This window comes from Excalfactoria chinensis, chromosome 7 (genome assembly GCF_039878825.1).
Source record: "Excalfactoria chinensis isolate bCotChi1 chromosome 7, bCotChi1.hap2, whole genome shotgun sequence".
Classification (NCBI taxonomy): Eukaryota; Metazoa; Chordata; class Aves; order Galliformes; family Phasianidae; genus Excalfactoria; species Excalfactoria chinensis.
In genome coordinates, this window is record NC_092831.1 from 19,428,332 (window position 1) to 19,444,527 (window position 16,196).

A 16,196-nucleotide genomic window follows, 5' to 3' on the forward strand; every position below is an offset into this window, starting at 1 on the left:
GGTGAACAATGGATCAAAAACACAGCAAATTGCTCTACCTTTCCACTCTTCTCCATAATAACCTTCTCTGAGATTCAATTTTTTCCCCTACAAAACCATTTTCCACCTCCTACCAAAACAAAAATCACAGTTTATCAAGCTAAAACAATGAGTAACCAGAATCACAGTTCTCTATAAAGACTAATACCACCCTAATTGTGGATTTCCAAACTAACTCACAGAATTAACCGCATCTTAATAAAGCAGCATGGTCATGTACCACCTTCTCTCCTATGGATAATTGCATGGCTGGCCTCCTTTCCAAATGACAACAAAACAGAATTCCTGCAAAAAACTATACCAGTTGCCTATACTGAAAACTAATAGGAGTAATGTATTTTAAGCATCTGGTCAACGTGATTTCACAAATGGAAATTTGAAGTATTCACGCAATGCAAGCTACTGAACTGCCACACTACCTTTTGAGTTCTTAATCTGAATTACATGGTACATCAAACCTCACTATGGAGAAGTATTTCTCCACATTTGTGCAAGGCTGAAGATTAATTTCAATCTGTAGATACAAGACTTGCAAGCACAATCAAGAGCAACTTTAAAACAGAAAATATAATTATTTAAGCCACAATAGTAACTGCTTTGTACGAACACTGCAACACACCTACACACCTTGACCATTCATCAATAGAATTAATTTTTAATCACACTTTGAGCTTCCTATTGTGAGTTTGCAGTACTCTAACATATATTGGGTAGGCATGGCTGGGCTCGCACAATGGTCAGTAATTACGATGCTATCTTAACAACTCTGTCCTCAGGCTAAGAATTATCCCATCTTTAAGACCGCTACTCCAGGTAAAGTCTCTGTTAATTCCCACATCTAGCAGCTTAATATGTGTCCTGTGCCCTTGCTTTTAATCTGCTTAACCCTCTGAACTTGCTCATCTAAACACATTCAGGCTTAAGGGTTGACAACTTCATTAACCAGCAAAGAACTAAGGCCAAAGAAACAGTTACAGCATCACAAACACAACCAGAGTATCCCTTATGAACAACTATGGAAAAAGGTGCATCTTGTAGTGCCTTAATTATAGCTAATGCACTCAAATCTTACCCCTGTACCTTAGAGAATCACAGCACCTTTTACACCACTAAGGAAACAATACTGTATAGACTCAATCCTGTGCAAAGTATTATACACACCGCGTACTTTGTCTCAACAGAGAATATTAATAGATATTCCAAGATGAAGCATGTTTGTCAGATATTTCACCCATGTTACCACCCATGTGATCATGCTACTAAAGACTGAACTCTTCCAAGAACTGAAGGGTCCATTTGGCAGCTCACAAGGCACAAGAACCCGGGCTTACCATCTGGTCAGTGAGGAGCTTGCTCCATTGTTGGCACCCTTTGGAACTTAAGGAGCATCACAAACAGAAAGATAGACCACAGGCCAGAAAAGCTCAAGTGCTGTAACACTCCTCAAAAGGCCAACTGTCCTTACAGTTTCTCCAGCAGTCAGGCAGTTGAGCTTCATTAAGGTAAAAAACTATAGCTATTGTGGCAAGCTCACAATTCCTAAACAATCCACATTACAAATAAAAAGGAAATACATAATTTATGTACTACAATGTTGTTTGAAGATCACTATATTAATATCTCAGTAACCAATTCTATTAGCAAATACACTGGCTACTTAGAATCCAAAAGGAAAAAAAATATATATGATCTTGTCCTTCTCCCTTCCCATCGCTTTGCATGAATGCTGGTCGTTGGTTGGTTGGTTTCATTTCTTTGTTTAACTACAAAGTCGGTATTCACTACAGATACTTGCTGATACAAATGGGACTAAGAAAATTAATACAAAACCAAAACTAAATCTAAATATTTTTAAAATCTTTTCATTACACAATTATTTCAACACAATTTTTAAATGTTTTTAGCTAGAATACAAATTCTAGTCTATGTCATTACCTGCATCTGTTTTCAGCTCATTTCAACATGAGAGGATTCGAGATTAATTAAATACCTTTAAACTATGACAAAACTTCAAAGACAATCATCTGAATCAAAAATACCAACACCACACCAATCCAACAGGCCCTAATAAGTCTGCTTCCTTGCTAGGAATCAGGCATCTACAAGCTCAAGAGATAATCACAAACTTTATTGCCCTCAGACTGAAAAACAGTTGAACTAAATTTCTACTCAGAAGTCTGTCTTCAGTGACTACAGGTTGGCAATTCTACCGTTGGTTTGACTTTTTTTAACATCATTTATTTTGCGTGCACAAAGTCAAGATATTTATACCAATTCTATGCATAGAAACCTCCTCATTTTTTTCCCCTGACTCAGCCACCTGATTTTGTCTCATCTAGAAAAAGAAACCAAGAAACCCACACATAAGTTCAGCATGACTATTTCTTCAAGAACATGAAGACTGTGATCACTGTGTGAATTAAATGAGAGATTCACACTCGACTCCAAAGGCTTTTTGTTCTCCATTGAGCTTTACTTTTCTCAGAAATTTCCCCTCAAAACAACCCAATAACTGTGTAAATTGAAAAGATTAACTAACTTCAGTTATTGTTTTCATAAAATAAGATTAAAAATACAGCTGTCATACTCATTTATTTCAGTCCTGAGAAATTTAAGCATATTCAACACTTTTTATCACCTCTCCAGTCAAAGGACACTTCCATTTAATAGATTCTTTAAAATAAAGATTAGCAGATATAAATTAGCAAATCCTCCTTACTAAAGGATGATGACATAATCAGGTTACAGTTTACTGTACCACTTCTACATTTACAAAGTATTTCCAGCCCAGTGGAAGATCAGTAAACTCTGTTTGCCCTGTGAAGGCCATATGATTTCAGACTCTTACCAGACACCTTTTTAGTAGCATTGCTGTGGGTTTTCTGTTAATTTAGCTACTAGAACAAACAATCCAGAATGCACAAGGTAAACACTTGGAAAGAATCATAAACAACAGAGGCACATAATGCAACTTCAGAAGGATGTTTTGGGGTAGGGACTGCATTTGTGATTTTGTTGTTGGTTGGAGGTTTTTTGTTTTTCATTAAGTTTTGCCCTGAGAGACATGAGATGAAGCCACATGGTTTCCTTATAGTGTGACCAGCCAGAGATGAAAAGCTTTCAGTATTACAGACTTCGCAAACAGAACATGTTAGCCAAGACCCAGTAAAATTTGTTTCAAGATCAATTGCTGATCCATCTCACACAAAGACCTGACATACACCACTTTCATACAGTTAATTCATCCAAGCAGGTCACAAAAAGAGTCTGGAGATAACCAATGGATTTGATACAAGACAGGACACATTTTCAAGAGGAAAGAAGGTAATGGAATAAACACACAGTATAAAAATAAGATGGAGGAGGGTGGAAAATAAGAGGGGAAGCATTTGAGATACAAACTATCTGTTACTTGATGAAAAAGTGAATCCAGATGCAAGTCATTTTTGCTACTTATAAACAAGTAATTAAATGACAGTATCTATAAAAAAATTCAGTTTGAGTCCATGTTCTTAAACTCAGAATATGTACTACTTTATAATCCTAAAGTAACTAATAGTCAGCAATAAGCAGGTTAAAGAACACGTTTTCATGTTTTGCGAGATCACTTAACAAATCTAGCAACAATAAAACAGGAGGCTTAATTTAAACTACAAGTAGAGAATTTATTCTCATACACAAGCACACTCCTGTGTGGCAGGAGTACCATAAAACACATGAAAACGGTGCAACGTTAATAGCCTTGTAGAGACAAAAACATTTTAGTGGACCACAACAACTATTTTTTCTTTAAGTTTTACTTACAATTTTTTTCTTTTGAGATTTCAAATCTTCCAGCGCATCATCTAAAAGAAAAACATTACACATCAGTTTCCACATAAGAGAATTTCCACACCCTCTGAACACTGAATTCACCCTGTACGATCAGTGTTTACTGACCACAACAAAACCTACATCAGTAAACTTTGCAAAACAAGTGTGAAAATAAATTATCTATAACCCTGAAACTGCTCATAAATTATAGCCCACTTACCATTTTACAGTTATAACTATTTTAAACATTTTATGTACCATTTCCTCATTAAGAGAACCAATTCTAGCCAGCACCCTGCTTTGACCTACATTAAAACGGCTACAACAATGGACCAAACGCACTTAATCTCAGCAGTCAAACTACAAGCATTTTTTTCTGAAGTCCAAGTATTAATATATCTGAGTACCAGATTTACTGGCTTCCATATTTCATGTGAGCCTCTTACACATGCTACTTTCAAATGCCAGATGAATTCTGAGCTTCAAATCTGAATATATTTCACCTGTCCAATACTTTGAGACTACAAAAGAGCAAAAAGTTTTGTAGGCTAACCACATCACATTACTTCTAAATGTAGGAGACTTTGCAGCACTTAACCTCTTATCTCTAGAAGGAACAAAGAGGAAAGGTCAAATGCAATGGGATTCTCTTTAAGTTTAAGCTTCTAGCTTGGCACTGAATGAAACCTCACAGCAACAAAACATCACCTAGTACAGAAGATATTTTCCACTATATCCTTCATAGCAGGAAGAGCTTAACACACACAAAAATATGTTTAAAACTCTTCCCCTTCCTCAATACTACTGGACAGTAACAGTTCACTTATAAGATATCATGGTTTTTACCCATTTTTCAGTTTCCCAAAAAACACACAAAGCTATGAGAAACAACAGGAATATTAAACATAATATATAATTTTATTTATACACATACATTCACGCTTATTTATGTATACTTATTAGGTATATTAAATACTTTTGAAAACTTAATCTGGGAAATAACTTTAAGGAACCCATAACTACCAAAAACAAATGCCACAGATGAATTTCACATTCGAATGAACTTGCATGTACCTTAGCAACTACACACAAACATATCTGAACACCAGCAATTTCATTTTTAAGTTACGTAACACCCACATTTTCTTAGCTCTCAAGAAAAAAAAAGCCACACACCTATCTCCTTACACACACAAGTGAGCATAAGCGTATTTTGGAGAACTTGGTGGGGAGTAAACCATCTTGACAAAATAAATTTAACACCTGCTAAACATCTCTCCTCTTCTACATAAAGATAACAGATTAGGACTGCAAGAATACTTGCAAAATGCAAATATTGAAGAAGTTACTCCTATTGTTTTTATTTTTCTACTTCATTTTATTTCATTACACTTCCAAAACGTCCAAAGAGAAGAGAAAGTTGCCATAATTTCATAAGCATAGTGAGACATTAAGCAGTTTCCTTAACGTTCTCTACAGAGATGTGGTAGAAACAACAGTGTAGCTAACACTACCCATTTTAACATCAAGAGGTTATTATTGAAAGCACCAAATTATCCAAAATATTCCTTTTCTCACAGCAAGCATCATTCCCATCCAGCTCCATAGACTTAAAAAGACAGAAATATACTTACTATTCCTTTCTGTCCTTTTGGAAAAGAAAAAAATGAGCAGTGTTCTTATAAACCAGATTCTTTAAAACAGAAAGAAGAGTTATATTAATAGAATATTACTGTAATCATTTCTGAAGCCATTTAGCAAAGCAGACAGTTCACACAGAAGAGATTTAATTCTGCAGATGCAAAGAAAAAAATCTTCAAACAATATTTAAGCAGGGAGTTATAAATGAAATTACTGCATTGTCAACAAGATATCAATATCAATATTAATAAAATCCATCTGGAATAATAGTTAAAAAAAATGCTACTGTAGGTAGAAATACAAAGGAAGCACTACCAGTAACACCACTGCTTGCTAAAATGCTCAATGAGAACGTTTGGAAACCTTAAGGTATATGAAACGAGCCAAAAACTACCTATTCACTGCTTATTGTTAGGTAAGTTTCTGAAGCAAGTCATCCAAAAAAGAAGTCTACCATCCAACTCACAAAATTAAGACACAGGAGGTTTGTAGAAGGAATTCAATACCAATGAAAGACAAGAGATACAGCTATTGTGTAAATGCTCTCCCAAACAAAGGTAACTGTCCTGACTCCTATTGATTTTACAGAGCTCTGAATCCAGTCACATTCTGTACAGTTTCAGCTGACTTAGCCCAAACAATGCAGCGGCTTTATCTGTGCTCAAGATAAAATTATTGATTTATGTCTGTTTTACCTTTGAAGTGCCTCTCTGCAATCCTTAAGACTTTTTTTTTTATTTAGAATTGTTTAAAATTATATTAAAGTAGCAATGTTTCAGTTAAGCAGAAAAATCAACATCCCCAGGCCTAGAAACATTTTCTGAATAATAACTAGCATAGGAGATCAATTTCAAAAATACTTTTGAGTAATTCATAAAAACATATTTTGTATCTATATAATGGCTACTCAGTTTCAATTGCTTTTATGCAATAACAAAACATGAATTAGGTAAGTCAGACAAATGCAGTGTAGAAGTAACATATCCAAGGTATGAGAAACAAGCTTAACTATTCCACTTCCAAAAACGTACTGTAATAACTTAAGAATACAGACAGCTTTGTCTCTTAACAATGTAAAATCTATCTTCCCATGAAGAAAGAATACGAGGTACACAGGCTTTACTTTAGTTTTATCTATGCTTAATATAGAAGAGTCTTTCCCTACCTAGAGTTGCATCCTAAGCAAAAGCATATAGTAGGATTTCATGAAGCAGAAGATTCATGAAACTTTGAAGTTGGAAAACAGACATTTTCATACTAACGTAACAAGTTCAAAATGAAAAACATTTATATGAGAATTAGGGCAAGATGAAATAGAATCTATTTAAATGAAAACTATTTCAAGAATATCCCCCTAAAACGCAAAACTTTTCAGATGTATCAGTACACATTTAAAAATCAATCCTAGCAGTTAGCTCACCCTATCAGTAACTGCTAAGACTGAGGGAATGACCTAAGGCAGAAACAAGCTGGTGGCTGAGTGCAAGTGGGAAAGGCAGACACATTCCAGTTTGATTAGAGCTTTAATATATATATATTAAAAAAATAATAATAATAATTAAAAAAAAAAAAAAAAGAAAAAAAGAAAAAACCACCTGTAGAGCTATTGCTGGGCGGCACCTCCTGACTGAGAGCAAAGACCAGCTGGCAGTTGTCTGCCATTCCTATCTGTCAAAAAAACTGAAGTGTAATAGCTTAATAGGAAAAAAAAAAAAAACAGATGAACTGTCACAAATGATAAGAAACAAGCCTGGCTCTCAACTTGTGATCTTATGCAGAAATCCCACCGTTCCAAAAAAGTGAAGCAAGAACTGAGAAAACAAACAACAGAAAACCCAAAGTGAAAATTCACACCAGAGCACAAGAAGCCATCACCTTCAGTTGTAAATTTTCCATTCCTACACAAGCCCTCCTTATCTCAGTCAAGAGAAGTTTCCTTTCCTACACACTTCCACTGGTAGCACAAGCAAGCTTTGCCTGCTAACAACAAAAGCTTTCAAATCACTGCGCACAAGAGCTAAACAATTCATATTGCTGTCAATTGTTTACAAATTAATTATTTCCAGAAAAGATGCACTGCCCACCTATCTTCTCCACAGGATTCTATAACAGCAACACATGAATACACTACACATAACACAATATAACATACAGAGAATAACACGTTATGTATCCTTCAACACTTTATGTGTTATCCACACGCCGATCTTGCAGGTCCTTGAATGCATACATTTGACTCTTCAAGTCTAGAGCTAGAGGACTGGCAGTCAGGTTTCCATACAATTGTGCTGTACAAATATAGACATCACGTTCATCTGAGATGATGTAAATTTCTATGATGTAAAGCGATAAACGCACTGTGCCATCTCTTCACTAAAAATCCTGCTCAGAAGACCTATTCTCCTTGCTGATGGCTGGGGGCAAGGAGGGAAGAAGTGAAGGCACTCCTTGGTAAGGTGGTAAAGGTGGTAAGTCAACTTTTTGGTTTTAAATAGAAAAAAGTAAGTGTGGACAACAAGTCACTCATGAGGACAAATGGCCAATTGTGTAGGAAAAAGTAGACAATTATCTCTCCTATTCACATTCAAAGATGTTAGGGTATTTTCTGTTTAAACAGTCAAGAGACTTACAGGGGGGAAAGAACAACTATTTACATAAGATTTATCCTCAATATATTTAACCTGACATCACTTCAGTATTAACATTCAGCTAACATCAAAAATTCAGTTTCTCCAGTCAGTCTCAAACTTTTTCTTCCAATTTTATACGGTTCATTTCCCATACAGCCAAAATACCTTGAATCACTTCCATACAGTAGTGTTACTTTTCCAAGACAGCAGTAGAAATACAAAGCAAGATAGTGCTCTTCTGTTTATATTATGTTAACTTACAGCTTGTAAGGTGGAATGATACAAAGATGGCAACAGATATTCAAAAGGTTATTTATGAGGGGAAAAACTCACCAATATAGATGCCTTTGCTGGGAAATGCTGAGGCAGCGTCCACTGGGGAGCAATCTCCAAGAGATGCTGCCTTAGTGGTGGTCAGCCCCTAAATGAGGTCTAGAGGAGGTGGAGTCAAGCTCCACACGTTCCAGGAGCACAGCTAAATCACTCTCACCTGTGCTCCCACAGCTGACCCGACACTTGCCTCAGCTGATTAATCAGCAGTTCAGGCTGTGATTACCAATTTCCCATACACAGCTGCCCACGTACAGCTCTCTCTCTAGCTCTGGTGTATATATATGTATATATATATATATATATAGTTTTGATAAGTCAAGCAATTTTAGATGCTAACATCTTCTGATGATAAGACTTAATTCAATACTAAATCCAGACCCTTGATAAGCATATCCCTTAAAGAAAGTGTCTTTCTTACTGCTTGGATTTATTTTAAAATGAAAAGTTCAGCAAGTTAGGAGAACTCAAAGATCATCAAAAGCAAACCCAAATCCCTGCCACAAAGTATTCTCCATCTCCTTATATCAAGGAACAACTGTTAAAAAATAAAAAATAATAATAATAAATAAATAACATTTACTTACATCAGTGGAAATGCAAAGAATGGAAGTGTCATTAAAAGCCTCGCTGTCCATTCATCAGGAAGACACCATAAATATACAATTAAGCAGGTGGCAAGATAAAGAAGTGAAGAGTAGAAGAGTAGCCTTCCAACCCACAGTTTCTGTAGTCTCTGATTTTTTTCTCTAAATTCTTCTAATGTCTTTATTTCCTGTAAATAAATAGGTTCAACTTTATTAATTAAATGTATCTGTGTCTTTTATTAAGCCACTTTTAAGGGCTTACTAAAACTAGTCATATCAGCGTGATACCTGCATAGAAAAAGTTAACGTCATTTATCAAAAATATGCTTATTTACCCAGAAATAACTTTCATACCATAAACACACCTCAGGAATATGCTTATGATAAGGGCCACTTGCATTGTATTGGCAGTGACATATTACTGAGCAGAGCTACTGAAAAATATTACATTTCCCTATATAACACATTAGTACATTTGGGACAAACTGGAAATGCTCCCCATCTTATGAATGGCTGTCTCTAGGACCACAGAAGACTCAACCAAGTATATTTTGCATTCTAAAACTTTCACCAGACATGCGGAATTTCCGATGTCTTTAATGCTTTCCTACTAACATGGGAAGCTGCTGAAACTTCCCGGTCACTTCACATGTTCTCATCTCAATATTTTATCACCTTAGAACTAAAATCTTGAAAACCTAATGATGCTTTTGGCATATTAGCAAGCAATCAAGCTTTGAGGATTTAAAATTCCATAGCATGATTTTACTTAAAATAAAAGCAAGACCAAACAGGACACACATTTCCAAACAAAAACAAGTCACCAAGAGGCAAATACATACCTTATCAATTTTTTCTAATACTTCTACAGTAGAAGGCTTTGCCTGCTTACAAGGGAAAGAACAAAGACATTAATCTGACTAAAGCAATGCACTGAGGATTAGTGTAGATTAACAATTCCCTGACAAAAAGACAACTAATAAATATATCATCTGTTTTATATTAAGTTAATAATCTTTCCTACTTTAACAGTGACAAATAGAAGACACTAACACATCGCTGTCTTACAGTTGTCAAGACTATGGATTGAAGGCTCCACTCCTACACCACAGAAGATGACAACCTACATGGGTACTGTAATAATAAATGTGTGGGTAGGAAGTAAAACAAGAAGTGAAGCGGTGAGTGGAAAGAAGAGGTAAAATGAAGAAAATATAGACAAGAAGCCTCAACTGAAGAACTTCAGTCCTTCTTACCAATACGCATTCTGCACAAAGAGATACTCTAAATAAATCATAAGCAACTGCAAGTAAGCATTCTCATCTCCAGTAAAATTCCCCATCAGGAACAACCTGGAATCCGCTTTCTAAGAATCTTCCCTAATTTCTGAAAAGTAGGAAAGTACTGATTACCCTCCCAAACCCATCGGACCACAAATGTGAAGACTAAGGCTGATATAAAAAAAATCACTGTAGAACTGGGAAGCCTTCCCCCCCTCTCTGCCCCCATCAAGTAGGGCTGACAATTTTAACCACACTCTCACCTTCAAATTATTATTTTTATTTTTTTTACTCTAAAAACAAGATGTAATCCCAGACTCAGCAACTCACATTTGCTAATACAAAGAGTAGCCCAAAGAGTAGTCGTGAAGCTTTTGACTTTTGGAAACTCAGAATATTATTCAATTCTACATAAGCCAACAAAAAGAGGAAGAAAGATCTGCAGAAGTAGCTATCAAATTATTTTTTTTTAAAACAGATAGAGAATGATAGTCTGAATGTACCCACTTTGATTGAGAATAGCTACTAATCTTTCAAGTTACAGATACAGCAGTACCTATCATGATAAGAATACCACAAATCCCTTTGGAGGCAAAACAGTAATTTTGTAACTCAATCAAATCCTTCCAGGTCTGCTACTGCAAAGGAAATAAAGCTTCAGAACTCTCAGCAAGCATTTAAGTCAACAAGTAGGCATTAAGAATCATGTCCCGCAAACTCCAATCTTCCAAGCTAACAAAAGATTATTACATTGTTAAAATATTTTACTTACCCTCCATCTTGAAATTAATCCACCCATCTTCTACAGTGGACAAAAGTTGGTAGAGCTCTTAATCTTCTACAAGATTTCACAGCTAGAAGTAAAGCATTAAGCACATAAGACCAATCTAACAGCATTCTACAAGAGTGATAACATATTCTAACATAGAAATATGTCAATGTAGCGTATAAGATCACTGTATAGTTATCTACCTGTATGTTACCATAACACCAAGTCTCTGTAGGCCCTTCTTGTAGGTCTCTTTATCACCCTGAATGTGGACAGCTTTATTAATACTTTGTATTAATACATACAAAGTATGTACTACATACATACTTTACATACATACTTTTACATACAGTACATACATACATTACATACATACATAATAGTATTTAAACAGAGAGGGACTCTCAAAAATAGACATAAAATAACCACCAACAAGCCAAAATCCTCCAGCACACTCACAAAAAAAGTCATATAACTTATTGTTAAGCAAGATAATTTATAAAACTGAATTCCAATTAATCCTCACCTGCTCATATAAGCTCAACTCTTCATGATCCTTTGTAATTAGTTGATACCCCCAACATTCACAATTAACATCCTACTATATCTGAGCAAGAGGCTTTCTTCCATAGATTTCCTTCCTTTTCACACTCATCAACAAGAACTTCTCATATAGCACTGTGTGATGCATTATTATTATGCATCTTTTATACGATCAGTTTTAGGTTCAAAGCAGGCTACAAAGATTTCACATGCTCTTGGAAGCACTGCACTAGCACGTGTTCCATGAACACAGCTCAGGACAGTCACCAGCACATTAAATGGCCCTCAAAGCTATTCTAGGCACGCAAAAGTAATTCAGTCTACACAAATCCGGAACCCATGAACAGTGCTAATGTAAGAAGCTGGGCCCAGATTCCTGAAATAGAAGTGTTGCAGACTTCCATCAGTAAGTAGGTGGAATAAATGGACTTGGAACCTTAGAATACATAATTGCTCTCCTGTCTGGACTGAAACAATAGAACAAAACAAAAAGCACTGCCCAGCTAGGCAGAAGTAAGTGATTATTAGTTTATTAAGTTACTTTTGGCCAAGCATTGAAAGATAAAGAAACCTTAATTTAAAGTTGTTCCCAAGCTGTCTGACGCTGTGAGAGTGAATTAATACAACATAGGATACACACTACTCACTAACGCTACTGTGTTGCAGCCTCCTCTTCACCTTGTAAGAGAGCCAAGGACTTCAAAACCCAGAACTGCAGGCCCTATGCTTTTAAAAATCCATCCTTGAAGATAAGCAAATCTGTGTTTGAAGCACAGCCAAGCTGAAGCTAGAACAGATGGGCACGGAGCGGGTAAGCTACAGAAAAAGCACTGTTACTTCTCAGTCTTCTGCATAAATCATCCAAACAATCAGTAATACAGTAACTCGCCTCAGTAAAACAACAGCAGCTTTCCAACGTCCCATGATCTGGGAAGACACTTTCTACACAAGTACTTCTACACTGAGATAGCGTCATTATTGCAAAACAGAGCCAATGTTGTTGGCTGGCCAATTAAGAAGCTTGCAAACCTAGCACGTGGTTCCCAAATCCAGTTTGTTTTAATTACACTGCCACTGGTGCTAGGAGCACAGGTAGCTGTTTTAAGTTCACGAGGCCTTCTGGAGCCATTTTCATTCATGTCACAACCGCAGAACCTCTGACACAGAAAACTTCAAGGGCCCTGTGAGCAAAGATTATTCATGAGCCATTGGTGTCACAGAGGTCTGTCAATGACACGTTCATAGTGGTATCTATCCATATGTCTTTCAAGCTATCTGGCAAATAACTGGAAAGGAAACAGGTTTGACAAGTGTCATCACACACATAATTTTACACAAACCACGAGAGCGACAGGCTTTATGGATGCTGCCTGTGAGTCAGCATTACCAAAACCCTTTTCCAAAGAGGATTAGGGCCACTGAACTCACATTTACATTTTAGTCACTTAATCCTTAGTACCAGATGGAGAATTTTCTGTGTGGTCACTTCAGACACTTTCCTTCCCCCTTCTCCTTCAGAAGGCACTTCTTCAGCAAAGAGCTCTTTTCCTCACTCCATAGAAGGTCATGAAAACACAATTACTGCTTTCTGTTGCCAAAGTCTCAAAATAAAATAAAATAAATCATGTTTCCTGGTAGCATCCCCTCTACCCAAAAAACAGCCAACTTAACTAGGCAAAAGCAGATATGCCACAGAAGGACAGTCAGAGCAGAAAAGGCTTTTCTTTTGAAAGAAAATGGATCACATACAATTACAGAAGTCACCCACCAATCTACTCATCCAGAGGGAGAAAATGGTTTGATGATCTCACAACACCTCACCAAGTTACACAGCCAGGCAGGCTGCCTCCCACAGCTAGCAGCACAGGCAGCACTGCATTTCAGAGCTAACACAGGGTCCAATCAATACCAGGTACCCTCAGGGCTCCCCTTAGAAAGGGCCCAAAAGCATGCAGAACATTGTGACCACTTTCAAATTTCTTCAAGCTAAGTTCAAAGAAGTCTTATGATTAAAAAGCTCTCCAGAAGTTAAAATCCCTAAAGTTAAGAACTAATGCGCTGAAACTCATGACTAAATAACATCAAACCAAGTCATACTGAAAGGAAGGAAGGCTCGGAAAGCTGCAGTCAGGATTCTGCATACAGACACATAGACGTTGCAGCCCGAAGGGGAATGCCATTTAAATCAGGTATTCTGCAAGCCTACTAATTTGTTCCTGCGCAGACCTCATCACCAGGTGCTCACCATGACACCCAGGGATGGAAGTGCCACCTCCAAACTTCGCGTCCGGGTCTGCTTGCTCTGCTCCCACCCAGAGCCCAAGCTGCCACGCAGCTCGCTGGCCTCAGACACCCACAACGAGCAGAAGCGGCTCCAAACGCCTCAGACAGGTGAACGTAAACCGAGAGCATCACCTGCCAAGCGCTGCTGCCTGCCCTGCTACCTCTGTTAGAGTACACACTGACTTCTGTTAGTGACAGGCTGCACTGCCTTCTGCTTGGAAGCATCCCGAGGCGCCGCGCTTCTCCCGAGCGGAAAAGCAGCACGCCTCGCCACGACACGGAGCACGGGGCGGCGGCCCAGGAGCCCCCGGCGCACCATAGCGAGCCCGGGGCCGGACAGCGCTGGCTGGGCGGCGGTTCCTTCCCGGCCCCGCTTCCGCTGCCACGGGGAAGCCCCGCGTGCTCCTCCCGCTAGCGGTTCCTCTTCCGAGCCTGCGCCGCCGCGCGCCCCGGGGGCCGCCGACCGTCAACGGGCGAAGGGAGGGCGGGGGTCGCGCCGGCGACTACCAGTCCCAGCCCGCGGGAAGCGCCGGCCGCCCCGCCCGCCCCTCACGCGAGCGAGTCCCCGCCGCGGAGCCGGGCCGGGCCGCGCTCCTCCCCGCCTCACCTACCTTCCGCGTGCCGGGCCGCGCATCCCGCCGCTGCCCGCCGAAGGAGGGGCCGGGCCGCCCCGGCGGCGATCCCATCAGTCCCCGCGCGACCCGGCCAGCCAATCAGCGCCGCTCCGCCGCGGGGCGCGTAGCGGCGGGGGAGGGGGGCGGCCGGCGTGCGGCGGTGTGTCCGTGCGGTCGGTGTGTCCGTGCGGTCGGGCTGCTTTGCGGGCTGGCGGGGCGGCGCGGAGGAAATCGAGTCGCTGTGTGTACGTCCGGACTGCTCAGCTCCGCCGCACAGCAGCTCTACGGCTCTGACTGCAGAGCTGCGAAAGGAAGGGGGAACTTGAGGCTGGAAGTTGTGCCTAAGCCGCAAACGTGCAGCTGACTGCCGTACTGCTGAGCTCGCTGCATCGAACCACGTAGCATAAGTTGGCCCGTGGGTTTGTGTTGTGTTTTCTTCTTGTTTGGATCAGCTGAGCTCGGAAGCACAGCCCTCGTGCACACTGCTGCAGAGGGGTCAGGGAGAGAGTGGGGTGCCGGAGAGCAGGAAAGCTGGTGGGTCGGGGTAACAGACAGCTCAGAAGTGAAGGAAGGAGAGAAGCGGTGCAGAGGAGGTCACTCACCGCAAGCAGAGCGATGCCAGCCACCACGGCTACATGGAAGGCAAAGTCTGTCACCTCCTGTTAGCCCAGCCCTATTGCTGAGTGTGGCTCTCTCTAGTATGGAGCATCCCTTTGGCCAGTTTGGGTCAGCCGCCCCGTGTACGCTCTCCTACCTTCTTGCCCACCAAGCCTTCTCACTGAGGGGGCAGAATGAGAGAAAAAGAAAGCTGTGCAAGTGCTGTTCAGCAATAGCCAAAACACTGGTGTGTTATCGATGCTTTTGTAGCCAAAAAATCCCAAACGTGGCAACGTGGAGGCTGCTGGGACAAAAGCTGACTCCATCCCAGCAACTGCGGTACACAGATCTTAGATGTCATGGGAAATAAACAAGGAGAAAGACAAATGAGATATCCCAGTTACTTTTCAGATAACTGATCAGCTTTGTGCTTTAAGTAGTGGAGCTGCTGAGTCTGGTCATCTGCCAGGCATCCATTCTCAGTTCTGACATTAGAAAATTAGTTCTTTTTGCTTCTGCCAGTATTCACAGTGAATCCTACCACTCAACATTGCTAGTTACAATATCAGCCAGCTAACAGCTTTCACAATGAATGGGTTTCAAAGCAAAGCCATAGCAGTCAGTGCAGAGCAAATGGATGCGCAGAAACTGCTTTTCTACTGGCTGCAGAGGTCACAGCTGTAAACGACCTCTTTGACATTTTGTTTCCAGCTTTGCTTTCCTCACTATGAGACCCCTTCTTTCCAAGAGGAAAAAGGTTGGGTACCTTCAGATCGTCCTCCAGAGCCACATCTGCTTAAATCCTTGTAGCTATTACTATCCTGCTGATAGAACATCTTTGTTGGGGATTTTTTCTTTGCTTTCTGATGATCACAGCTGTAGTCTACTGGTTTTCATACCTCACTCTGGCATGTTGCTGGAGAGAAGCCGATTTAAATCTTAAGCTAAAATCTTCAAGCATATTGATGTCTTTTTCCAAGGTGTAGCAAAGTATCCATGTAAATAAACCTAGGTAATGATGGTACCATGTTTTGTGGTGTTTCTTTTGTTGTGCTGCATTTATTTGTTTT

At 39.6% G+C, this 16,196-nt stretch overlaps 1 protein-coding gene across 2 annotated transcripts in view; it reads right to left on the reverse strand.

The window, feature by feature from the left end:
* The window catches only part of LNPK (lunapark, ER junction formation factor), a 36,435-nt gene extending 21,801 nt beyond the window's left edge, over positions 1-14,634 (reverse strand). Inside the window, exons 1-6 of one of the 2 annotated variants that reach the window (XM_072341616.1) lie at positions 14,527-14,634; positions 11,093-11,174; positions 9,883-9,924; positions 9,041-9,228; positions 5,487-5,545; positions 3,844-3,884 (exon numbers count right to left, since the gene is read on the reverse strand). In XM_072341616.1, coding sequence (XP_072197717.1) covers positions 3,844-3,884; positions 5,487-5,545; positions 9,041-9,228; positions 9,883-9,924; positions 11,093-11,119 — 357 coding nt within the window. In that variant the 5' untranslated portion in view covers positions 11,120-11,174; positions 14,527-14,634. Of the gene's footprint in view, positions 1-3,843; positions 3,885-5,486; positions 5,546-9,040; positions 9,229-9,882; positions 9,928-11,092; positions 11,175-14,526 lie in introns of both variants that reach the window. The other variant, XM_072341615.1, reaches the window with a different exon arrangement.
* Between the last annotated feature and the right edge of the window lie 1,562 nt (positions 14,635-16,196).